The 27225-nt window shown below is 42.0% G+C and overlaps 1 protein-coding gene across 1 annotated transcript in view; it reads left to right on the forward strand.

The window, feature by feature from the left end:
- Srbd1 (S1 RNA binding domain 1) overlaps positions 1 to 5459 on the forward strand; it is a 175764-nt gene extending 170305 nt beyond the window's left edge. The window contains exons 20-21 of the mRNA XM_036170842.1: positions 1574 to 1758; positions 4631 to 5459. Coding sequence (XP_036026735.1) covers positions 1574 to 1758; positions 4631 to 4920 — 475 coding nt within the window. The 3' untranslated portion in view covers positions 4921 to 5459. The remainder of the gene's footprint in view (positions 1 to 1573; positions 1759 to 4630) is intronic.
- Positions 5460 to 27225: the final 21766 nt, after the last annotated feature.

The following is a 27225-nucleotide window of genomic DNA, read 5'->3' on the forward strand; positions in this document are numbered from 1 at the left end:
GCTGCTGGGGAAGCCACAGACATAGACTGAGGAGGTAACTTGCCCAGGCCTCCGGATGATGCTCATGTCCAAAGAAGGTTATAAGCATCACTCCTTGTCTTCCTAGACTGCTAACCAAAATATATCCTCAAGAGAATTTGTTGGATGCTGAAGGATCTTTTAAAATAAAAAATAGGGCTCTAGAAATATAGAAGGATTGCACATTTGAACCCAATAGACACCCTTGTTAAATGCGAGGTGAGAGGCCTTTCCCACCAGATAACAAGGGGAGTATCAGCACCGGACTATCACTGAAGAGGTCTGCACTGCTTGAGCACAGTGCACACAATGCATGGGAATGTCGGGCAACCCGTTCTGCACAGTACAGCTGCCTGCCCTGTGGGCTAGATGCAGAGACAAATGGACAGCAGTTTCCTTCCCTTCCTGTATTCAAGAGGCATTCTTAGAGGCCAGAATTTGAGGCATTTGTGTCACTATCTGTCTGGTTGCTGCATTGACATTTGTAAAGTGCCATTAATCCTAGGAAATGGAACTTAATGATGGAGAAACACATCCAGCCAAGGGATGTCAAGAAAGGGAACCGTGGCCTGGAACTCAGAGGAAACTGGAGGGAGCTGCATCTTAACCATCATTTCTTTGTTTTGTGTTGTTATGTTTTTGGTTGTTATGGTCAGCTCAGTAATTGGGTAGCATATGTGCAAGCAAGGGGATAGCAAAATTGCAGTATGTGGTATATGAAGTACATAAAGAACATTCAGCTTTAGATTATATCTTTGATGGTTTAGTTTACTTGCTTCCTTTTGGAAAAAAAATCATTTTTTCTTTCACACACACACACACACACACACACACACACACACACCCGCCCTGTGCGTGCCTTTTATCCTGTTGCTGTGGGCTGTGTCCAGGTTCTCTTATGGATGCTGCTTACATGTGCTATTACTGAGCGTGCATGCACCCACGCCTAACTGCCCTCTGGTGTTTATTTGCCTGTTGAACACTCCATGCTTTTTAGGTAATCTCGTTTATGTGTGGCTCAATGGCATTTGTGTCATTGACTTGCAGTCTGGCAGGTCACCCTCCCATCACACAGAGAGATATACACACAGAGCAAGGATATGGAACATGAGCAGAGTGTTTGTTAAAGGATGGCAGTGCTGACACGTGCCATGTTGGATTGTGGTATCATCAATAGATTGTATTCAACTGTTAATCCAAATTCAAATGTTTTCCTAACTAATTGTAGGAAACATGAGGGAAATATAGATAGACTTATCTAGAAAATACATGTGACACTAAACGGTAATGAAAACAGCACACAGTAAAATGTTTTCTGGGCCGACACTGAGCATGTGCTGCACTTGGAAAATAGCACAAGAGCTTAAATACCCCTCCTCCCCCTGCCCACATGCCCTTCAGCTAAGTCACTTATTACAGCATAGAACATACCATAGACTCTTAGTGAAGACCAATCGATGTAGCAGCCTGAGGAAGAGGATCTGAAGATGACCTGTGCAAGGAAGTGTCAAAAGGAATAGCACTGACAAATGTTGGGCTTCTCTTCCCACTGAAGGTTTTTGTCATTCATTGGAGGGACACTGCATGAGATTGGAAAGCCTGAAATGCAACAGAAAATAAATTCATCTCTTGGAAAAGAAGGTATAGAGAAAACAGCAGAGAGGTTACAGACGACTGCACACACCTTACAGGTCATCATCGACGGTCTGAGCCAGCCCGAAAGCTTTGACTTCCGAACAGGTAAGTTGAATGTGAGTAGTAGCCTGTGCCTTCATGTAGTTCACATCATCACCTTTGATCCTCACAACATCGAATGCCTGAAGGAGAACAGAGTCTGTCATCCTCTACATGAGAGAGCTGAGGGTCAGCGTTGGTCCTGCAGTCACTAGAATCGACACATGGAGTCAAATGGAAGCAGGGCTCTGACTCCTTGCCTGCTGTTGATTGGCCAATGCACTAGGCTAGATGGATCTTATGTGGTGTGCTACTGTGTGCATGGAGGCATGCTCTCCCCGAGTGTCCTATAAACTGTCTTTATGTTCCATTCACACAAAAAGTGAATCTTCTTCCATAATTGCAAGGTTTCTGGATTCCGTGTTCCACTGCACAGTGAACAAATAGGATGATATCTCTGTGTTGATCGTCCTCCTATTCAGAGTACTCTTGGCTTTCTGTGCAGGTAGAAAGTGAAGGAAGTATAATAGTCAGAGTTGTTGAGAGGGATGGCCCATTGAGACAGAACTGCAGCTGGAGAAAATAAAACCCTGAAGAAGACCCGTGGTATCACAGCCTTCCCGATGTCCTTCCTGTGAAGTGGCTGTTCCCATAGACAAAACTGCCAAGAAGCCTGCTTCTCTCTATGCGGATTCCATGGCTGTCTTTGGCAGCAACACTGTGATCAGTGTCTCTCACACAGGGTGGGATTGGTGACATGCCTGTGCACCACCTGATGATTGACGAAGATACTTTAGCTCCAGGTGGCCTATACTGGCTTTTCCTGTCCATCTTGGTTTTCTCTCAGTGTTGAGGGTCTCAGTTACACTAGGGACTCTAAGAGAGGAACTCAGCTAACCCAGCGGGGCGGAGGGCCTTCCCTGGTTAGCCTCTTGTTGGGCAGAGCACAGCGTGTGACAAGTACAATTGCAAATAGGTCTCTGTAAGCAGACTTTGCAACCAGCTTTTGCCCTAGCTAAGTCACAATTTTCAAGATAGTTGAAAATTGTCATTTTACTACTGAACACGTTCCCAAGGCAGATGACTCATACTTTGGAGGTGGGGAGCATTTTGTATTATGGTATTTGTATTATGTTTCTTTTCTCCATTTTCTCAGAAGTATTTCCTGCCGTAATGGCCTCATTCTTTCCTTACCCTCATCAGGCTTCAGGTTTTTTCAGTGATGTAATCAATTCCTTCTTGTTGAAGTTCTCCTTGCAAATTGGTTTCCTTAATTAGGAGCGAGCTGCTAACAGTGGCCTGGCTGCATGTGCTGCCTTGGCCCTCAGCCTGTTAACATTTGTGTGTAACAGAGGATTTGGGTTTCTCCGTGGCCCAGGCTATCTTGGGGAGTATGTCGATGGTTCTTGACTCCGGTGTTCATGCAGGTAGACTGAGCAGCTAATCGGAGACCTTGGCATTGGCAACAGCTCCACTTCTGCAAGGAAAACGGGGAGAGTTTCCAAGCATGGAAACCTGCCTCCTGGGCCTAGGGACCACCCTGCCCTGGCCCTGGGGACCACCCTGCCCTGGCCCTGGGGACCACCCTGCCCTGGCCCTGGGGACCACCCTGCCCTGGCCCTGGGCGCCTGGGTGTGTTTCAGTTGGCTTTGAGAGGCCTCACCTGTGTGGGTCGGGTTCCCAGAGCTTTCCCGCTTTGAAATTCAGCATCAGGTGAAATCCCAGAGTCAGTCCCCACATGGGTTTGCTTAAGGAGGACAGTGAGGTTTAGGGTTTACAGGGTTTTCTCCTGTGTAATAGGAGTCGGGGTGCTTATTTCTAAGAGATCCTGATCTTAAGGTGGTTGGGGTGAAGGAGGAGAAGAAAGGTGACCAGTTGTTAATACAAATGTAAAGGATAACTCAACAAGTAATGAGGGTGAAGCCGACAGCTGTGGAGGAGGGAAGGGACGGGGAAGGGAGAGTGAGGCTCAGTGAAGGAGAGCCCAGCCAGAATGTGTTCTGTGTTCTCAGAGTCAAGGCTGGGCCCTAGGGAAGGGGCTGAGCCCATGGGGGAAATGCAGGCCAGGGTAACTCACAAGCCGCACGTAAACTCTTCCTCTCAAAGCTTTTGTTGTTTCATTCTGTCTGGAGCCATAGTGACCGTTGACCACTTTGTCTCACCTCTCAGAACCATGTATAGTGGTGGGCCAGGAAAGGGCTGTAAAGACCGAGAGCGGACCTAGGTGTCTTCATCTTTCTGTATCTAGCATTAGGCTGAGCATCTGGCCACGCGGTAGTGATAGGAGGCAGTAAATATTCAATCAGCTGAACTGGAGGAAGAGAGAGAAGGCTAGCTCTGGCTGGTGTGGGTTTCTGAGCCATAGGTAATCGAGAGCCTGTACATCCTGATTGAATAAATGTGTTGAAATAGAAAAAAACTGATTCCTGCATTCCCGGTTTGTGGGAAGAAGTAAAGAGAGAACATCTGATTTCACCCACATTTGTCCAAAAGCTAGTGGAGTTTCCACCACCCTGAAACAATTTCAGAATCCATGGACAGAAAGCTGACTCCTACTCTCCTGTCTCCAGGGTGCTCCTTTCTGAGCATCTGTGATTTAGTCTGGTGTGCTCACCCAGCAAAGGTACACTCTGATATCCTTTGCAGGAGAGAAACTGAGATCATCTGTCCAAAGCCTTACAGACTGTGCTCATGTCCACATGAGTGAGATAGACTTTAGAGAGAAGAAAATGTCTGAGAAATTGTTCTTGAACTGTCTGTGTCAACTGTTCTCCCAGGATATATTTTTTTTTAAGACAGGCCTGTGTCCTCAGCTCCTTTTGTCTCTTCCCTCAAAGACTAATATTGATCTGGGCATCTGTATCAATCAATACACAGCGAACGCCAGTCCTCTAAGTACAGTGCCTTGGTTACAGTCACGTTTACTCTCTTTCCACAGATTTCGATAAACCTGACTTCAAGAGAAGCATAGTGTGTCTGGAAGATCTGCAGGTGGGGACAGTTCTCACCGGCAAAGTGGAGAACGCCACTCTGTTTGGGGTTTTTGTGGATATAGGAGTGGGCAAGTCGGGGTTGATTCCTATACGAAACATAACAGAAGCAAAGCTATCTAAAACCAAGAAGAGAAGGAGCCTGGGGCTGGGCCCTGGAGAAAGAGTGGAAGTGAAAGTCCTCAACATTGACATCCCCCGATCTAGGATCTCGCTCGACCTCCTTCGGGTGTTGTGAGATCCCCACTGAAGGCCAAGCACTAGTGTGTTCCCTCGTTTCTCCTGCTGGACAAGGACACGCAGCTAATGGAGCCTGGCAGCAGATGAGAGGGAGTCCTGGGTAGAAGTGTCCATCACACCGTCCTGACTTCTCCTTTGAAAACAACAAATGGTATCCTCACCTGGCCTTGTTCGCAGCCGTTTTGTTACCGGTTGTAACTCCTCCTGGACCGCACTGTCTAGCAGGTGGCTTCACTTCTCCCTGCTAGCATCTGCTGTCTTGGACCTGGGTGGAGTGTCTTCTTTATTTGAAATGCATGGTGTTGGTTGACACATTAGGACTAGCAGTCTTTAATCCTGCCATCTTATTAGTTGTTAAATTAGGATTTTGCACATAATTCATAATTTTGTAATAATTTTTATTTTCCTTTACCAAACCAAGCAAAAATATACCAGTAAAAGAGATTATCATGTGTTTATGACCATCAAATGAATGATTCAGTGTGTTCTTCAAAAGAACATGTGTATTGAACCCTACAATAAATGACTGGCTGGTGACTTTGGTTTGCTGTGTTCATTGAGTGAATGCTAAAAACCACACTGAATTAAAGATGTAGTTTGTGGAACTGTGTAGTTTGTGGGGAAGAGGGAAAATTCTGGAAATTTCAAAAATTACTTTAATTGATTTAGCATATCACAGAGAGCATATTCTTTTCCTTTTTGGTTTTTCGAGACAGGGTTTCTCTGTGTAGTTTTGGAGCCTGTTCTGGGTCTCACTCTGTAGACCAGGCTGGCTTTGAACTCACAGAGATCTGCCTACCTCTGCCTTCCGAGTGCTGGGATTAAAGGCATGTGCCACCACTGCCTGCACATACTCTTTTTTTTTTTTTAACTGTCAGGATTAAACTTCAAATCGGGATAAAAATGGCCTTAGAAAAGACTAAACAGATCAGATGAGAAGTGTCAAGAACAGTGAAGGAAGCGCCCCCGACTCTGTTCTTGTTCAGTGGGAAAGGTAAGTGTTGCATGACAGCTCGGGGTAAATGAGCTGAGTGGAGCCCACACTGAGCATTGCTGCTGCGATGGTTTGTGTGCACAAGGACCTGACTGTCTCCATGGCTAATGCGTGGAGGATGAGTACTAAAGTGTGGCCAACCCTGTTGATTTGTCTTGGGCAAATAATCCTTTGTTTGTAAGTAAGCACCCATTAATTATCCTTGCAGACTTCGGTGCTGGTTCTCTTTGCCATCAGGATGCCCAATTTGGGATCATACAGTCACCCAGTGGGAGTAGTCAGGAGGTAATGTATCTCATGGCAGTTCCGCTGGTAGCTCTCTGTTCTAACTAGTGTTCCTGGGTGTCTTTGAAGTCCTGGTGCTTTGCTGCTGCTTACTGGTTCTCACCTGGCAATGAAAGTCATCATTCTCAGTCAGTCTTCCTACTCAGTTCTTCCCAGTTCACAGTGCAGCGAGTGCTGAGTGATGTCCCAGGATGCTCTTGGGAAGGAGCTCCCACTCGTGGGCACTTTGGATGGAGGAGCCAGGGCAGCTCTGAACCCTTGATGGCCACGCCTTCACGAACATGGAGGGGACTAGTATGTGGTGTCCTGGAGAACACTGCAGTCAGCGTGTCTTCTGCCACTTTTCTCTCAGACGTGGTGGGAACTCTATAAAGCCCATCCTAGGAGAAGAAGGTCCATACCTCATTCATCATTGCAGCTTACTGATACATACGGGTTGAGAGTTGGAGTTAGGTTGGAGACAATGACTATAAATGATACTTTTGCAGAGTTTGGCTACAGAGGAGGGGAGAAAAGGTGCAATGACTAGAAGAGGAAAAGGAGGCCAGAGAGTTTATGCATTTTTAGAAAAAAATAAATAATGTATAAAAATTAAAATGAGTTTGATACAGAAGATGGGAAAATCACTGAATGATGTCCTTGACTGGGTGGGGTCCAGTGGAGTCCAGTTCACAGGGGGTGGTTTAAGATAAGGACGCAGTAACAACTGAACTGTCACCTGCTGTAAGAGGGAAAATCAGTTTTCTCGTATAAAATGGCACAGTCTATCGACCACTTCAGGACAAGCCTCATGTTCAGGAGTAACTGACCAACATATGATGGACAATGGACTCCACAGGGGGTTTTGTTTTTGTTGTTGTTGTTGTTGTTGTCATTGTTTTGTTTTTGTATGTGAGCTTTTATTTGGTTACAATTTGTTTTTTGTTTTTCTTTTTTGATGTGGGTTTTACTTTTTTCTTGGTTTGGGGGCGGGGTTTCTGTTGTATTGGGTTTTGTTTTTCTGAGAAAGAACTTAAAGTTGGGTGAGTGAAGAGGGAACAGTAAGATCAAAATATATTTAAATTTTAAAATTCTTTTAAACATGAAAAAATAAAATAATTTTTAAAAATACAGAGTTCATTTATATTAGTAGGAGAGGAGATGGGGTATTTGAGCACAGAGGTAGGAGTAAATGGATCCAGATCTCTGGATTTCTTCTATTTTTTTTATTTTATTTAAATAACTTTTTTTTCACTTATTGTACATACTGACTGCAGTTTCCTCTGCCTCCTCTCCTCCCAGTCCCCGTCTGTCTCCATTCAAAAAAAGGCAGGTCGCCCAATGGGCTTGAACAAAGCATGGCACATCAAGTTGAGGCATGACCAAGTTCCTCCCCTTGCATCAAAACTGCATGGAGAACAGGTTTCTAAAAGCCAGCTAAGCACCAGGAACAGGTTCTGATCTCACTGCTAGGAGCCTTACAAAGAGACCAAGCTATACAACTGTCACATGTTAGGGTCCTGGAGTTGTCCCACAAAAGACCACTGTCCACATATGCAATCAGCAAGAGCATTTATTATCTTGAGAGTAAAGGTTCCAGCATGCTGGGGCCACACATCCAACACAGACAAAATGGTGACCCCGAGAAGCTCACAGCCTCCTTTAATACACAGCAAAAGGAATTCTAGAAGCAGTTCGGTCATCCTATCTATGATTGGCTAAGCAAGCAAAGGTTACATTAGCACATCTCTGATTGGCTAGGGCTGCAACTCTTCCATCTTGGGGCATATTTGGACAAGTCCTAGGATCTGTCCCTATTTGGTCATTGTTTTAAGATATTGCAGGGGACTGGCTCAGGCTTAATACATGCAGTCCCCCATTGTCCCTGTTGTCAGGGGCATTGTTGATTGATTGTCCTTTGTTTGTGGCTTCCTCAGAAATGGCTTGTCTAGTTTCAGGAAGCTGGAACCGAGGCCTAGTTTTTAACCAGGTTATTAGGAGCCTGTCATGTGTTTCCTTGTCCCTCTCATCACACACAGAGGTCCTCAGTCGATCCTATGGAGGCTCCCTAACTGTCAGTCAAGAGTCTATGAGCTCTCAGGAGCTCAAGTCAGCTCTCTCTGACCCCCTGGCTTATACGCTCCTTCCTCCCTTTTTTTCAACAAGACTCTCAGAGCTCAGCCCAGTGCTTGGCTGTGGATCTCTGCATCTGCTTTCTTCAGTTACTGGATAGAGTATCTCTGATGACAATTAGGGTAATTACCAATCTGATTATAGTAGATGGCCAGTTTGGGTACCCTCTCCACTATTGCTAGGAGTCTTAGCTGGGGTCATCCTTGTGGAGTCCTGGAGGTTTCCCTAGTGCCATGTTTCTCCCTAACCTCAAAATGGCCCCTTATCAACATGTCTCTTTAGTTACTCACCCTCTCCATTCTACCTCCAACCTGCCTCCCATACCCAGCCCACTCAACCCTTTCCCTCAAGTTTCCAACCCTCCCCTTCACCGCCACTTTTCCCAGGAGACCCCTTCAATGTCCCCTTCCCACGGGAAATCCATGTGTCCCTCTCTGAGGACTCCTTATCTAGCCTCTCTGGGGCTGTGGATTGTATGTTGATTATCCTATACTTTATATTCACTTATGAGTGAGTACATATTATGTTTGTCTTTCTGGGTCTGGGTTACCTCACTCAGAATGATTTTTTTCTCATTCCATCCATTTGCCTGCAAGTTTCATAAGGTCATTGTTTTTATTACAGCTGGGTAATATGCCCGTGTGTAAATGTGCTACATTTTCCTTATCCATTCTTCAGTTGAGGGGCATCTAGGTTGTTTCTAGTTTCTGGCTATTACAAATAATCCTGCTATGAACATAGTTGAGCAAGTGTCCCTGTGGTATGATTGAGCATCTTTTGGGTATATGCCCAAGATTGGTATAGCTGTGTCTTGATGTAGATTGATTTCCAATTTTCTCAAAAACCACTATATTGATTTCCAAAGTGGCTGTACAAGTTTGCACTATCACCAGCAGTAGAATGTTTCCCTTACTCTATATTCTCTCCAACATAAGCTGTCATCAGTATTTTTGATCTTAGCCATTCTGACAGGTGTAAGATGGTATCACAGTCTTTTTGATTTGCATTTTTCTGATTGCTAAGGATGTTGAGCAATTGTTTATATGTCTTTCAGCCATTTGAAATTCTTCTGTTGAGAATTCTTTGTTTAGATTTGTATCCCATTTTTAGTTGGATTATTTGGTATTTTGATGTCTAGTTTCTTGAGTTCTTTATAGATTTTGGAGATCAGCCCTCTATCAGATGTGGGGTTGGTGAAGATCTTTACCTATTCTGTAGACTGTTGTTTTGTCTTATTGGTGGTATCCTTTGCCTTACAGAAGCTTTTCAGTTTTGGGAGGTCCCATTTATTAATTGTTGATCTCAGTGTCTGTGTAGGAAGTATTCTCCTGTGCCAATGCATTCAAGGGTACTTCCCACTTTTCTATCAGGTTCAGTGTGACTGGATTTATGTTGAGGTCTTTGATCCACTTGGACTTGAGTTTTGTGCAGGGTGACAGATATAGATCTATTTTCATTCTTCTACATGCAAATATACAGTTATGCCAGCACCATTTGTTGAAGATGCTTTCTTTTTCCATTATATAATTTTAGCTTCTTTGTCAAAAATCAGGTTTTCATAGGTGTGTGGATTTATGTCAGGGTCTTTGATTCAATTCCATTGATCCACCATTCTCTTTTTATGCCAACACCAAGCTGTTTTTATTACTATATAGCTCTATAGTAGAGCTTGAAGTCAGGGATGATGATACCTCTGGAATTTCCTTTATTTTACACGATTATTTTCGCTATCCTGAGTATTTTGTTTTTTTTCCATATGAAGTTGAGTATTGTTTCAAAGTATGTGAGGAATTGTGTTGGGATTTTGGTGGGGATTGCCTTGAATTTGTAGGTTGCTTTTGGTAAGATTGTCATTTTTACTATGCTGTTGTTTATTTTTTCTCTTTTTGGGGGGCCCACCAACCAGCTCCCAAATAAATCACATGCAGATGCTTATAATTACAAATGTCCAGCCTTAGCTTGGTTTGTTTCTAGCCAGCTTTACTTAACTGTAAATTATTCTGTCTAGCTTTTGGGCTTTTACCTTTCTCTATTTCTATATACCTTTCCTTATTTCTTACTCTGTGGCTTGCTGTGTAGCTGGATGGCTGGGTGGCTGGCCCCTGGAGTCCTCCTCCTTCTATTGCTCCTCCTTTTCTCCTTTCAGATTTCTCCTTTTATATAGTCTCTCTGCCAGCCAGCCCCACCTATCTTATCTCCTGCCTTGCTATTGGCCATTCAGTTCTTTATTAGACCATCAAGTTTTAGACAGGCACAGTAACAGAGCTAAACAAATGCAACATAAACAAAAGTAACACACCTTAAAATAATATTCTGCAACATTACTATGTTAATCCTACCTATCCATGAGCATGGGAGAGTTTTCCATTTTCTGATATCTTCTTCAATTTATTTCTTTAAAGACTTAAAGTTCTTGTCATGCAGATCTTTCACGTGTTTGGTTAGAGTTACCCCAAGATATTTTATATTATTTGTGGCTATTGTAAAGGGTGTAGTTTTTCTGATTTCTTTCTCAGCCTATTTATCATTTGTATATAAGAAGGCTACTGATTTTTTTTTTTTTTTTTTGGTTTTTTTCGAGACAGGGTTTCTCTGTAGCTTTGGAGGCTGTCCTGGAACTCGCTTTGTAGACCAGGCTGGCCTCGAAACTCACAGAGATCCACCTGCCTCTGCCTCCCGAGTGCTGGGATTACAGGCGTGAGCCACCACCGCCTGGCCAAGGATACTGATTTTTTTTTTTTCACTTAATCTTGTATCTTGCCACATTACTGAAGGTGTTTATCAGCTGTAGACGTTCCCTGATAGAATTTGGGGGGGGGGGGTCACTTCTATAGACTACCATATCATCTGTAAATAGTAAAAGTCTGAATTTTTCCTTTCCAATTTGTTTTCCCCTTGATCTCCTTTTCTTGTCTTATTGATCTAGCTAGAACTTTGAGTATTATATTTAATAGATATGGAGAAAGTGAACAGCCTTGTCTTGTTCCTGATTTTAGTGGAATCACTTTGAGTTTGTTTCATTTAATTTGATATTGGCTGTTGGTTTGCTGGATATTGTTTTTATTATGTTTAGGTATGTCCTTTGTATTCCTCATCTCTCCAAGGCCTTTACCATGATGGGATATTGGATTTTGTCAAAGACTTTTTCAGCATCTAATGAGATGATCATATGGTTTTTTTTTCTTTCAGTTTGTTTATATGGTGGATTACATTGACAGATTTTCATATGTTGACATCTCTGCATCTCTGGGATGAAGCCTACTTGGTCATGGTGGATGATATTTTTTATGTGTTCTTGGATTCAAATTTGCCAGTATGTTATTATATATTTTTGCATCAATGTTCATGAAAGATATTTGTCTGTAATTTTCTTTCTTTGTTGCATCCTTGTATGGTTTGGGTATCAGGGTAACTGTAGCCTCATAAAAATAATTTGTCAATGTTCTCTCTGTTCCTATTGTGTGCAATAATTTGAGGAGTATTGGTATTAGCTGTTCTTTGAAATTCTAGTAAAATTCTGTGCTGAAACAACTTGGTGCTGAGCTTTTTTGGTTGGAAGACTTTTAATGACTGCTTCTATTTCTATGTCCTTAGGGGCTATAGGTCTATTTAAATTGTTTTTCTGGTCTTGAATTAATTTTGGTATGTCATACCTATCCAGAAAATTGTCCATTTCTTTTAGATTTTCCAAAGCTTGTGAAGTACAGGTTTTTGAAGTATGACCTCATGATTCTCTGGATTTCCTCAGTGTTTGTTGTTATATTTCCCTTTTCATTTCTGATTTTGCTAATTTGTGTATTCTCTTTGTGCCTTTTGGCTAGTTTGGATAAAGGTTTGTCTATCTTGTTGATTTTCTCTTTGTTTCTATTGTATTGATTTCAGCCCTGACTTTTGATTATTTCCTACAGTCTACTCCTGGGTGAGTTTGCTTCTGTGTGTTCTGGAGCTTTCAGGTGTCCTGCTAAGTCACTAGTGTGAGACTTCTCTAATTCTTTATGTGTTCACTTAATGCTATGAGCTTCCCTCTTCGCTTTCACTACATCCCATAAGGTTGGGTGTGCTGTCCATCCATCTTCATTGAATTCTAGGGCGTCTTTCATTTCTTTCTTATTTCTTCCTTTACCCAGTGGTGATTCAGTTGAAAGTTGTTCAGTTTACATGAATTTGTAGGCTTTCTGTAGTTTATGTTGTTGTTCAATTCTAACTTTATCCCATGGTGATCTGATAAGATACATTAGGGTTATTCCATTTTTTTTTAATCTGTTGAGATTTGCTTTGTGACCAAGTATGTGGTCAGTTTTAGACAAGGTTCCATGGGATGCTGAGAAGAAGGTATATTCCTTTGTGTTTGGGTGAAATGTTCTGTAGATATCTGTTAAGTCCATTTGAGTCATGACATCTGTTAGTTCCCTTATTTCTCTGTTAAGTTTCTGTCTAGCAGACCTGTCCATTGGTGAGAGTGGGATATTGAAGTCTCCCCCTATTAATGTGTAGGGTTTGATGTGTGATTTAAGCTTTAGTAATATTTCTTTTACAAATGTATGTGCCCTTGTATTGGAAGCATAAATGTTCAGAATTGAGACTTCATCCTGATGGATTTTTTCTGTGATGAATATAAAATGTCCTTCTTCATCCTTTTTGATTAATTTTGGTTTGAAGTCTATTTTGTTAGATATTAGGATAGCTACACTTGTTTCTTAGGTCTATTTGCTTGGGAAATCTTTTCCCGACTCTTTACTCTGAGGGAATGCTTGTCTTTGAAGTTGAGGTGTGTTTCTTGTATGTAACAGCAGGATGGATCCTGTTTTCATATCCATTCTGTTAGTCTGTGTCTTTTTATAGGTGAGTTGATATTAAGAGATATTAATGACCAGTGGTAGTTAACTCCTGTTATTTTTGGGGGGTTGATGGTGGTTGGGGCAGTGATTTTTGGGTTTCCCTTTTTTGGGTTTTGCTGGTGTGAGATTATCTATCGTCTGTGTTTTCCTGGGTGCAGCTAATTTCCTTGGGTTGGAGTTTGTGTTCTAGTACTTTTTATATGGCTAGATAGGTTTAAGTCTGGTTTTGTCGTATATGTTGTTTTCTCCATCTATGGTGATTGAAAGTTTTGCTGGATATAGTAGTCTGGGCTGGCATTCATGGTCTCTTAGTCTCTGCAAAACATCTGTCCAGAACCTTCTGGCATTTTGAGTCTCCATTGAGAAGTTGGCTATAATTCTGATAGGTCTGCCTTTATATGTTCCTTGGCATTTTTTAAAAAATATTTATTTATTTATTATGTATACAGTGCTCTGTTTGCATGTATCCCTGCAGGCCAGAAGAGGGAGCCAGATCTGATTACAGATGGTTGTGAGCCACCATATAGGTGCTGGGAATTGAACTCAGGACCTCTGGAAGAACAGCCAGTGTTCTTAACCTCTGAGCCATCTCTCCAGCCCTGGCTTTTTTTTTTTTTTTTTGCAACTCTTAATATTCTTTCTTTATTCTGTATGTTTAGTATTTTGATTATTGTATGGCAAGGGAACTTTGTAGTAGAATATTATTTTAAGGTGTGTTACTTTTGCTTATGTTGCATTTGTTGAACTCTGTGAAGCTGTGTTGCTGTGCCTGTGTGAAACACCTGATGGTCTAATAAAGAACTGGCCAGTAGCAAGACAGGAGAAAGGAGAGGTGGGGCTGGCAGCAGAGAGAAGATATAGAGGGAGACATCTGGGAAGAGGAGAAAAAGAGATGGAGGAGTGAGGACATGTAGCAGCTGGAGAAGGAGGAGAACTCCAGGGTCAGCCACCCAGCTACACAGCACAGCAAGCCATGGAATAAGAGTAAGATGCGCAAAAGTAAGCAAATGGGGGAAACCCAGAGACAAAAGGTAGACGGGATAAGTTAAGGAAAGCTGCTGGCAAGAAACTAATCCAAGTTAAGGCCAGGCATTCATAATTAAAAATAAGCCTCTGTGTGTAATTTAGTTGGGAGCTGGGTGGCAGGCCCCCCAAAAAGTTTAACCCCCAATAACAATTTGGTGTCCCAACATGGGCTATATTTCCACATAGGGCTTAAGAATGCTAAGAGGGAAATAGTGGAGATATGGCTCCTTTAAGAGTTTCAGCTGGATAGTTTCTGTGGGTCAGTAAACCCTTGAACAGTGTACTTTAAGTAGGAACAACAAAAAAAAAAAAAAAAACCTAAGTAAAAATGCCTGGCATAGTGCAAGCATTGGCATTCTAGAGCTCTAGGAAGGTCAAATGCAGTTTCTGGTCAGACAAACCTCCAATGTGGCTGCAAGTTTCATGGTTGGTTTTCACACCCAGAGAAGCAGGTGGAACCAGTTGAGAGCCACAAGCAGAGAATCCAACTATAGGTTAGCAGTCTAAGGTTTGCTTGTATGGTCAAAAAAGGCTGAAGATATACAATAAAAAAGATCTAGAAGGAAAAACCTCTAAACAGGTTACAGTGTGTTTAACAATGTGTGTAGGCTTAAGAAACAAAGAAAAAGAGTATCATCATAGAAAACACATGAATAGTTTTTATAACACAAAGTCTTTAAAGACAGAGTAAAAGGAAAAAGCCATATAAGATGGGAAATACACAGGTAGTCTGAATCTTGTATGTTTTTTGTGTTGATTTTGAAGTTTTTGACTGTTGAAAAGCAAAGGATAGCTACACAGAGACCTGGAATTGAAAGAGGCACTGTTGAAATAAATCATCCTGCCGGGTGGTGGTGGCGCACGCCTTTAATCCCAGCACTTGGGAGGCAGAGGCAGGCGGATCTCTGTGAGTTTGAGGCCAGCCTGGTCTCCAAAGCGAGTTCCAGGAAAGGCGCATAGCTACACAGAAAAACCCTGTCTTGGAAAAAAAAAATCATCCTATATACTTTAGGAATGCCTTAACTTTTAAAAAGTCAAAAAAATTATTTGTCTAATGAAAATCAAATATGCTTTGGAGTTTTGTTCCCATAGGAGATGAGAGGCTGTAGATTCCTTCAGTGTTACTATGGATCAGGTTTGATCAGGTGAGACCTCCTGAATCTTGAAAGGTGATATCTATCTGCAAAGATTGCTGCTGGTATTCCCATCACTTGCCATTATCTGACATTTTCTCTCTGAGACCCTAAAGGTACTTTGTCCACATACATCAGGAAGCAGTATGGAGAAAACTATGTTCACATTCCCAAGAGTTGGGGGTGTGGCTCGTTTTTGGTCATTTGGTGGGTTATGGATGCTTCTCATCATTTATTGGGGTTGTTTATTGTTACTGGTATTGGCAAGGGAGGAAATTATGCAAGTGGTATTACATTCAGGGATTTCTTTGAAAAAAAAAGGGAGGATATAGGAATGATAGGATAGAAGGGTAGATTGTTGAATCTACTATAAACTAAGGGACAACTATTGATCTCAAGTGTGTTGTATTTGTAAGGACTTTTGTATATTGATATAAATTTAAGGTAAAATTTGTTACAACACACTATATATTTCTACTTTTGTTTAAAGGATTTTTGTATGTTAATATAAAGTTATTTTTGTTACACTGTGTATGTTTCTACTTTTATATAAAGGCTTTTTTGTATATCAATGCAAATTTAAGGTTATTTTTGTTACTACATATGTACATATGTTTCTGCTCTTGTTTAAGGAATTGTACCTATGCAGTTCATTTAAAAATGTAAAGTAAAGTTCTAGTTTTTGAGAGCTATTATTATAAACTATGTAGGACAATCAAGAAACATAGTTCATAACAATCAAATTTGCAGATATGTTAGGTATGTTTTCTAGGTTAAATAAATACATTTTAAATAGATGGTCTTCCAATACTTCAAAGATACAGAATATAGCATTTAAAATGTTTTGTTAACTTAGGATTTTTCATGACAATAAGACACATTTGCTCCTGGCAGCACCAATTTACTTCAGAGAAGATGAGGGGCATTGAAAAAACTCCTTATTGAGTTTGTTTTCATTGTGGCAAGATTATCCACTGGGTAAAGAGACTGTTCTTGCCTTTGACTGCTGACAGTGTGCTGTGCAGACTGGACATGCATGACACAGAGGAAAGTGACTGTTGAACTTTGCCAAAACATGGCAGGACAGTCCTTCAAAATTCCTGCTTCACCGAGAAGTCTGCCAGATACTATGGGCCTCTAGTCTGGAGATGGATGCCCCAATTTTGCAGAAGGAACTTTGGGTGACTGTCCAGGCAGTCAGATGTCTCTGTCATTGCTAAAGTTTTGGAAGTTGTTTGCAATGTGCTTTTTGCTTATTCAAATAATATTATCCTTCTGGGGTCTTTGATAGAATTGAAGACTAAATAGTTATACTTGCAGTTTTCCTTAGTTATGATAGAGAGTAAATTAGGTATAAAACTTTAGATTCGTTAAGATAGGATGGATACTGGAGTATTTTCTTTTAAGTTGCCAAACACAAATGAACTGGAATTCATTATATTGTGAATGTAATCTTTACTTGATAATTGTTCTTATTGTGTACAGTCTTATTATGTTAAAGTTAAAACCTTTCATTTTTGTGTAGAAAGGGATATCTGGATAAAGATCTTAGTGGTTGCAAAGGAATGCAGGGATAAAATATGGAGACTTAGACTGTTAGAGGCTGTAGAAGATGCCTAGTGATCCTGCAGAGGGCCCAAATTTAGTTTCCGACACCCTGTAAATTCAGCACCAAAGGCTCCAGCACCCTCTTCTGGCCTATGTGGGCACATGGGGTGTTGATGCACACAAATATAGATACACATAAATGGAAATTTAAGATCTCAGGTAAACTGATAGAAATGGCACAAAAACCACAAGATTTGGCTATTTTTGGAAGGTGGCAGTAAGCAAATAGGATTTCCTTATGAGACAGACAAAAGTCAAGGATGGTTCCAAGGCTTCTGTCATAAGTAGAATTGGTATCTACTGATATGGAGAGATCTGAGAGGAACAGTTTGAGTAAGAAGTTTATTTGGCATGCATGGAATTTGAGATGCTCAGTAGAGTATATCCAAGTGGACATGCTAGGTTAGGTAGTGTCTTAGTTTCTTTGCCTGTTATTGTGATAAAAATGATCCAACAAAAGCAACTTAGGGGAGAAAGGGCTTATTTGGTTCACAATTCCAGGTTTTAGTCTATCATGGCATGGCAGAGAAGTCACAGTGGTGGGAGCTGGAGAGAACTGGTCACATTGTCTGTAGTCAGAAGAATAATGCATGCATACATGCTAGCTCAGCTCACCTTCATCATTCATATTGTCCAGGACCCAGAGCCCAGGGGATGGTGCTGCCCACAGTAGGCAAGTCCCCCGCATCTTTTAACATAGTTAAGAAAGTTCCTCATAGATGTATCTACAGACCAACCTAATCTAGACAGTTTCACAGAGCCTCTCTTCCCAGGTAATTCTAGAATGACTCAAGTGGACAATTAAAACTGACTATCACAGACATTTAACTATCTTAAAGTCCATAGGAGAACGGTGGGAAAGCCTATAACTAGTTAATGTTATGAGACTGGATGAGACCAGTGAAATGAATGAACACAAAGCAAACAGGAGCTTCTAGAAATCCATGGCATTCAGTCATAAATTCTCAAATCTCCCCTAAGACTAGAATTTATTTCTTTTGTACTAGGAGGATGCTGATGGAAAGGAACAAAGAAGTAGCCAATCAAGATGGTCTGGCCCGTTGGTAGAGGCAGACTCAGTCCATTGAGCAGGTTCTAGGAAAGGTAGAGGGGGTGAAGAGGTCAGGAGCCACCACCGAGCTCTCTCCTGCCTGGAATGCTGGTTGTGCTAGCTGCCAGGCAATGGCGAGAGCTCAGTGGGGATGGGATTCATCCTGGCATTTTAGAGAGCCCATTTGGATGTATACCATGTGAGAGAAATCAAAACTCCTTCATTTAGACTGGGAATTAGGTGGATTCCGTAGTACATGTCTGCTATGGGATGTTCTGTACGTCAAATGTGTTGCTCTGATTGGTTAAAATAAAGTGCTGATTGGCCAGTAGCCAGGCAGGAAGGATAGGGTAGGCAGGACAAAGAGGAGGAGAACTGTGGGAAGTGGAAGGCTGGGGGGAGACACAAGGAAGATATAAGGTACTGGTAAGCCACAAACCACGTGGCAAAGTATAGATTAATAGAAATGGGTTAATTTAAAATAAAAGAACTAGATGACAAGAAGCCTGCCATGGCCATACAGTTTGTAAACAATATAAGTCTTTGTGTGCTTACTTGGTTGGGTCTGAGCGACTGTGGGCTTGGCGGGTGAGAGAGATTTGTCCTGACTCTGGGCCAGGCAGGAAAACTCCAGCTACACAGGTCACTCTTCCCAGCTGTATCCCTTTCACCAAGAAAACTGCCCCACATGTAATAGGCATGCGCCTAAAGATTCCTGTTTATAATAATACACTATAAAATGTCAAATATTTAACAACATAAAAGATGACAAAAATTATAAAACTTTACTACTGAATATAAAAACAAAGAGCAGCTACTTTAAGGTTTACTGGTTCCTGTGTGGCAAGTGCTGCATGGTAAGTAGGCTGGTTCTGGGCTGGAGAGACACCGACTGCTCTTCTAGAGGCCCCCAGTTCTGTTCCCCGGACACGCAACCTTCTGGACCTCCAGCTCCAGGATCTGATGCCCCTCTGGCCTCTGTGGGTAACGAGCACACACTATACACAGACACAAAGTGATCATTCTTTAAAATTAGAAAACATTGGTGCTTCAAAAATAGCACCTGTAAAAAGCAGATTATATAGGCACATTTTCCCGAAATTCTAAATAGCTTTTTTCCCCTGTGTGTTAGTTAGTTGTTTAAATTTATTTTGAAGATTATATGAAAAGCCAAACAATACTTTAAAATAATAATTCAGCTGGTTTTGAGGAAAATGTCTAATATTAAAGTATATTCACAATAAAACTATTAATAAAAGCAGTATATGTAAACAAGTGGTATTTTGAATTGGGACAAAATTATATTGTCATATCACACTTTAAAAAATTCCAGGTGGGTTATACATGAATAAAATTTCTTCTAAAGGTTACCAGAAAATAAGAGCTTTGAGAAACCTTTGAATAGTTGTGTGAAATACATGAAAAAGTGTGGGAAAGCGTGGATCTGTGAACCTAAAAATTATACTCAGAAGGACATTCCCAGGCCATTGTGATGGGGTCCTGTGCCAGGTGCCAGGAGCCATGGATGAAGAAGGTATCATTGGAGTGTGTCTGCAGCCTAGTGGACCTGGAATTTAGTCAGATTCACTAAGTTCAATATTGTGGGCACTCTAGAGTTTGCCAGCCTGCTGGCCCCTGTAGGATATTGGTGTCCTCTCATTGTGCTGGAAGCCAGGAGACTTTAGGAGGCTTAGCTCTAGGTTAATAGAGTACTTGGGTGGGGGCAGGAAGGTCTATATTTCTAACTCCGACCTCGGAGTTAACACTTGCATTCAAATTGGAAACTGCAAGAAGGGACGGGATGGAAAAACCAGATATAAATTCAGTCTCCTCGTTTTGGCTTCCTGCCTAAAGCCAGCCATAATTATGAGTTGGGTTTTATTAACAGATCATGGAGAACTCCTGAATGACCGGGCTCCTTGCCAACGCCGTCTGTTCCATAGGAAGAAAGATGGGGTTTCTTCTCACTCACTCATCTTACAGGGCGAGGATGGCTAGCACAGGCTGGGTTTCTTATTTAGGCAAGAGCGTTGGCAGACTCAGGTCCTAACAGCACTAATTATATTACCTTTTAGAAGTTAAGATCACCCCCAGAAAAGATGGGCTGCTTCCTTGCCCTGGAGTAGGCCTCTGGATAAAAACTGTGATGCCCATGTCTCAAACATCTTGGAGGAGAAAAAGCCTCATACTGAAATAAGGAAAGTATTAATCTAAATGCCACAGAGCAGTACCACTGAGCTTTTTGTAACAGAATTGTCATCCAGCAGGCCTGGGATGTTCTACAGCCCGATCCTAGCAGGCAAATTTACAGGTAGAGAGACAGCAGTGAGGAAGAGATGGGGCGGGGCGTATATGTGGTAGCTTTACATCGTTGGAGAACCAAAATTCAAGAATCCTGTTTTAGCCAAGCAATCAGGCAAAGTCCAATTCTGGATTTATTGCAGTACTTTTCAAAGCATTCATGTAACGTGTGTGAGCTTGATGCTTACTAAACACTGTCACAGCAAACAAAGCTTTCCACCCCTTACGGCAAGGAGGGGAATCCAGTGCAAGGCAGCCTGCGTTTGGAAGTCTCTGTGAACCAGTGTCTGTCCCCATGGATAACTTGACATATGTGTCCCAAGGTCAGTTTCCTCAGTAATGAAGAAGGTATCACTAGAGAAACAAGTGTTCTTAAATTATTTGCTTCACACTGCCAAGGGATTCATGACGCTAGAACACAGCATGTACGTTTGGTCACATTTGTGGAATTGGTCCTTTAATAACCCACATGACTGAATTCTTGGTTATGCTGCCATTTTCCCTAGCACACACCTGAAGACTTCGAGGCCGTTTTGTCTTATTTTATGACCCTTTTTCCTGATTAAAAAAGGGACACACTGTGGCATAAAATGTACAAATAATGAAATTAAAACATCCGCAACGTGGAAAGTAGCAACTTTTATAGTTCAGGTACTTCCCAGATCTTGTGTATTCCTGTAGTAGATTGGTGTCTTTACTGGTTTGCTAAACTGGGGTTATTTCTACTCTTCTGCTTTTTCTCTCTAAAATGGATGATAGTTTCATATCAACACCTACATATCTGTCTCATCACGGGTCCAGGGTGGAGTCTCAAAGGTCCCTCTGAGTACTTGTTCCCCAGATGGTGACGCTCTTTCAGGAGGCTGTAGAGCCTTTAGGAGGTGAAGCCTATATGACAGAATAGGTCCTTAAAAACTGGACCCTTGAAGGTTCCACCTGTCCCTGGTTCTGCCCTGTGCTGGCTACTTCCTGCCATAATGTAGTCCTTAATACTACCATAATGGGTTGAAATGTGAACTCTGAGCCCAAACACCCAAACCTCCCCTCCCTTAATTGTCCTGTTAGAGACTCTGTCACAGCAGTGAGAAGAGGATTGTCTATGGAAACAATTCCTGGGAACGCTGGTCTACCCTCCTGACCGTATCGTATTGCCAAGTCTAAGCGCATTTGGATGTCCAGGGCTGAGGATAACTATTGTTTTGTGAATGTCTGTCTCAGTTCTGTGTGCCCAGTGTGTGTGCTGATGCAGGGTTAAGATGTGGAATATGATGCTATCTTAGTTTGGGTTGTTGTTGCTGTGAAGAGACACCATGACCATAGCAACTCTTATAAATGAAATATTTCATTGGGGTGGCTGGCTTACAGATGCAGAGAGGTTCAGTGTGTTATCATCATGATGGGGAGCATGGTAGCATGCAGGCAGATGTGGTGCTGCAGCTGAGAGTGCTACATATTGGAGTCAATAGCAAGTCGACTGGTTGTCACACTTGAGCAAAAGAGACCTCATAGCCCACCCCCACAGTGACACACTTCCTCCAATTAGGCCGTACCCTCTCCAAGGAAGCCATACATCCTAATAGTACCACTCCCTTTGGGGGCCATTTTCAAACCACCACAGATGTGTTATTTATTTGGGGTTGTGCCATTTAAAAAATGAAGGTCAAGCCTGGAAGAAATCTTTCAAGAGTAAAAATGACACTACCTCCTACGTTTCTTATGAGTCTTGTTACTGTGACCGAATGCCTAACAAAAAGCTTAAGTGAGGAAGGATTCGTTTGGGACTCATACTTTAAAAGTGGGTGCAGCCCTATATGGTGGGAAGGCATAAAGGCTGGAGTGCAAGGTGGCTAGTCACATGTCAGAGAGCAACACATGCTGGTGTTCAGCTTGCTTCTTTTCCCCTTTCTGTTGCTTCAGGAACCTCAACCCATGAGACAGGACTGCCTACATCCAGGCTAGGTCTTCCCTTTTCAGTTACATCTCTCTGAAATGCCCTCACAGAAACTGGCAGAAGTGTGTCTCCCTGGTGATTTCTAAATCCAGTCCAGTAGACAAGGAAGATAACTATGGCACTTCCGGTTATGGAGCCCCTTCTTTGAGTCACTCCTTAATTGGGGACAATCTCCCTTCCCATTCCTCCCCATTCCTCCATCAGATCCCAGGGACCATCTCACCCCAGATGAAATCTTGTCAGAAGAGTCTTACTGACCTCCTAGGCTGGCTGCATAAATCAAGCTCACCATCAGGGGCTCTCCTTTGTGCCACAAAACCAGCCTTCCCTTCCTAGCCACTGAGGTCCCTCAACAGCGTTTAGTTAATGTCTTCCTCTGCATTCTTCTTGGGGGTTGTGACCTTGGATGTCCACCACCATTGATGCTAATCCAGACATCTTCACCCTTTCATCCATTCCTCCTCCAGCTTTGACCAACTGTACATTCTCTATCATCTTCCGTTGGTTCCCTCCTCTCCCCCAGTGTGTTTACCTCAGGCTCTCTCTTAGCTTATTTTCTGTAGAAAATAGAGCACAGAGAAATCTCACACACCCAGGGTATTTTTGAGGATTACTATCCCAGAGCAGGAAAGGGAAGAGAAGATTGAAGAATCCAGGAAACAGAAGACAAACACAAAGGGCTGTCACAGTCTCACAGGAGAACCTGTCTCAGGACCTGTCTTAGGGTCTTAGTCATTGGGTTGGAAAAAGTTATGTGAAATGATGGTGACTCAGAACAGAAGGAAGAAGCAAACGTAAAAATCACGGTATTTATTCACTATCTTTCTGGCTGGTCAGTGCTCACCTGACCACACACTGGCTACCCATCTACTTCTAGGCTTTACTTCATGGTTTCTGTGGACAGCAAGCAAGGAAATGGGTTCAACCAGCGGGGAGGGGTACTAGAGGCACTTGGAATCCTCCTGGCAATGGTTGTGATGGAGGCCATGCTGGAGTCTGGGTCTTGTTCCCTGTCTTCATGCCCGGCTAAGGTGTGACCGCAGTAGCATCCAGGCTGCCCATGAAGCAACCGTTTGAGACGACAGGGCTGGAGGTGATAAAGGAAGGCCACATGCATTGTGAAGCCCATAAACAGGACCAGCACAAACTCTGCTACGTTAGACTTGGTCTTCCCCGGCACACTTAACTTTTGTAGATTATGGTACCCCACCACACCATTCCCCTCCATCCCTCCACCCAAGCCCCATCATCCCTTGTCCCCATTCTGTACTTGTCGACCTCAGCTGCCACCCATGCTACTGGCCCCAGGTAGTCCAGCCCACGGAGCCTGTCCAGCTTCACTCTTCCCTCGGTTCCTTCTGCCCCACCCCCAGCCCCAGCCCTCTGGGTGCTCTGAGCAGCTGCTGCACACCCATGAAGGCAAACGAGGAACTTGGAGCAGTAGGGAGAGGGCTTTGGCTCGGGCTCGGGGAGAGTTTGGCTCCTGTGTGATTGATACTGGAAGCTGTTGTAGCTGAAAATGGATGTGAGTCAAGGGCCAAGAAAACTAAAGCTGACAAATGGCCCTTAACCCACATCTTTCAAAGAGGAAAACACTCTCCATGTCCTATTCCATCCCCAAGATAAAAACATCAAAACCCCTAGGAGAGGATATGCAAAACTAGACCGGGTATGTCTAATTTGACAAAGGGTTATTGCAAAATAAATTGCTCAAAGCAAAGCACAGAGCAGGAGAGTTCCTTTGGTCCTTGGCCAACCCTTCATTACTGAAGTCTGCTGGCCCCAGCAAATAGGGCCAGGACCAAAGAAAACAGTCTGCAGCCACGCTTCACCTCCAGAAACTGGACCCTGGGCCTTCATGTTCAGTTAACAGTTTGACTGAGATCAAATATACACAACATACCATTCGCCCACTTAAAAGGTACTTACAAACAAAGCAGGGCATGGTGGCACATGCCTTTACTCTACCACTTGGGAAGCTGAGGCAGGAGGATTCTTGAGTTCAAAGCCAGCCTGGACTATAGAGCAAGACCCACTTCAAAAGACAACATACCAAAACAATAATGGAAGGCACGAGTGTATCATAGAGTTCTGCAGCTGTTACCACAGTAGTTCTCCAGAACGTTCATCACCTCAATGGTCTTGCTGTCATTAGCAGCTGCTCAACATCTAACCATCAATTCCAGCTCCAGGCAATGACTAATCTACTTTCTGCCTCTGTGGTGTTGCCATTCTGGACATGTCACAATTTATTTTATTTTATTTTATTTCATTTTATTTTATGAGACAGGTTTTCACTATGCAGTCCTGGCTGGCCTGGAACTCATTCTATATAGAACATGTTGGCCCTGGGTGCAGAGATCTGCCTGCCTCTGCTTCCCAGGTGCTGAGATTAAAGGTTTATGTTACCACACCCAGCACACTCTCCATTTTTACCAGCAGTTTATACAGGTTGCATTTTACACATCTTCATCAACATTTGTGATAACACGTGTTTTGGCATTATGATTTTAACTTAAATTTGTCTCACAGACAATGTCATTGTCCATGTTTTGGTGTGCTTACTGACTGAACGTCTATCAGCTTTGAAAAAATGTCTGCTTAGTTGCTGGCCACTCTTTTAAATTAGGATACCTTACTACTTTGGAAGCATTCTTTGTGTATACTAGAGAAAGGCTTCTCTTCAGACATACAGCTTTTACCAACTGTCTGTCCTTTTGCTTTCTTGATGATGTTTTCTGAAGCGTGTTTTTAGTTTTCATATTTAATTTATGTTGTTTTTTAAAATTTTGGTTACTTTGAGCTTTTGGTGTTGTGTTTAATGAACGATTGCCTAGTCCAAGATCCCAAAGACTTATGACCATATTTTTCTTTTATTTTAGGATTTTAATTATTTGAAGCCAAGTGTGGTGATGCTATCTGTACCTGTTATTCTCATGTTCAGGAGGCTGAGGCAGTGGGATTATGAAATTAAAAGACATGGCCAAGCTACAGGTCAAATCCTGTCTCAAAAAGCAATCTTTAATGATTTTAGCTCAGACACTCAGATTTCTAGTCCACAAACACAGTGTCTATTTATGTATTGAAGAAGACAGAGGCCTAAACTGGTTCTTTAGGATGTCAGTATCCAGCTGTCCAGTCACCCCAGCACTACTTGCTGAAAAAAATATTTCTTCCTTGTTTGTCTTAGACATTGTCAACAATCAGTTGACCACAGTGTGCGGTCTGTATCCTATAGACCAGTTCTAATCCACAGACTAATCAGTGCCATATACTACCCCCTCTTATTTTGTTTGATACATTTTATTTTTTATTAAATTTTTCACACAATATATTTTGATCATGTTTTTCTCTCCCCCAACTCCTCCAGATACTCCCCATCTCCCTAACAACCCAACTTCATGTTCTTTCTCTCTCTCTCAAAACAAAAACAAAACAAAAAACTCCACAAAAACACAAAGAAATGCAAATCTAAACAAAAAGACCAACAAGACAAAAAGAAACAAAACGTCCATAAAAATACCATCCAGTAGCCTATTTTCTTTTGGCCAACTGTTCTTGGGTATGGGGCCTGTGCTGGAGTGTGGCTGATGCACCCAGGGACTCCACTGTAGAAAAGTGATGGTCAGTAGCATATACCCCTGAGTACTGTAGTATTAGAGCAAATTGGGAAGTATGAGTACTTGTTGTTCCTCATTCTCAAGAATATCTTGGCTATTCTAGGATCCTTGCATTTTCTTATAAATTTGAGGATGAACTTGTCAGTTTCTGCAAAAATGCCTGCTGAAGATTTGGTAGAGATTCTGTTGTTTGTATTGACCAACTGGGGACTATTGTCATCTTAACAATTTTAAGCTTTCCAATCATAAACGTGAGATGTCTTTCCATTTACTTATTGTTAAATTCCTTTCAAAATGGTTTTGTTGTTTATAGAGGGTAAGTTTTGCATCTTTGTTTCTTTTTTCCCCATTTTACTCATTGTGATGAAATTGTAAATTAGGCTGTCTCTTATACTTATTTCTGTACACTCGCTGCAAGTATGTAGAAATATAATTGACTTATTACAGTCTTGGTCTTGTATATTACAACCTTGATAAACTCATTTATTTTTGGTGGATTTCTTGGTATTTCTCTATTTATAAGATCATACCTTAATTGAATAGAAATAGTCGTTCTTTTTAGTTTGTTTTAGGGGGAATCAGTTGATCTCAGAGCCTAGTGCAGTTGAGAAAAAATTGAGGGTAGTCATTCTTGCCTTGTTCATAATCATCAGAAAATGTTTAGGTTTTTTTTTTTTCATCATTATGTAAAATATTAGCTGTAGAGGTTTGTGGGGAGTATGTGTGTGTGTGTGTGTGTGTGTGTGTGTGTGTGTGTGTACCCTTTGTGAAGTTTAAGGTCTTTCTTTTTCTAATTTTTTTTTTTTGTAAGGGATGTCGAATTCAGCATTTTTCCTGCATCTTGAGATTGATTAATGCAGGTTCTGATCTCTAGGCTTCTAACACAGAGTGTTAATGCTAGCCCAACTCTAATTCTACTGATCATGGCATATGTTACAGATTTTGAATTGTGCCCCTAAAAGTCCATATATTGCAGCCCTGCTCCCCAGTGCCTCAGAATATGACCTCAGTCGCAAATAAGATCAGAGCAGATGTAATTAGTTAAAATAAGGTCCTATTAGATTAAAGTGGTTCCTAATCCACCATCACTGGTACTGTTTTAAAAGGAGAAGATTCTTCGCAGACAGAGCTAGGGAGAATGTAGTGTGAATAATGAAGTTAGGCTGGCATGTGCCACAGAACCGTGGTAGAAGAGAGTTCTAGAACAGATCTGTAGCTATTCAGTGCAGGCATTTGCCTTCCAGAGCTGATCCTTAAAACACCCATTTCTGATAGTTGTTACAGAAATCCTGGGAAACTTATATGATATATGATCCTTTTTATATATTATTGCTTCTGGCTGGCTAGTAGCTTGTTGGGGATTTTGCATCTATATTTGTAACAG

The sequence above is a fragment of the Onychomys torridus genome, chromosome 21 (assembly GCF_903995425.1).
Source record: "Onychomys torridus chromosome 21, mOncTor1.1, whole genome shotgun sequence".
NCBI lineage: Eukaryota > Metazoa > Chordata > Mammalia > Rodentia > Cricetidae > Onychomys > Onychomys torridus.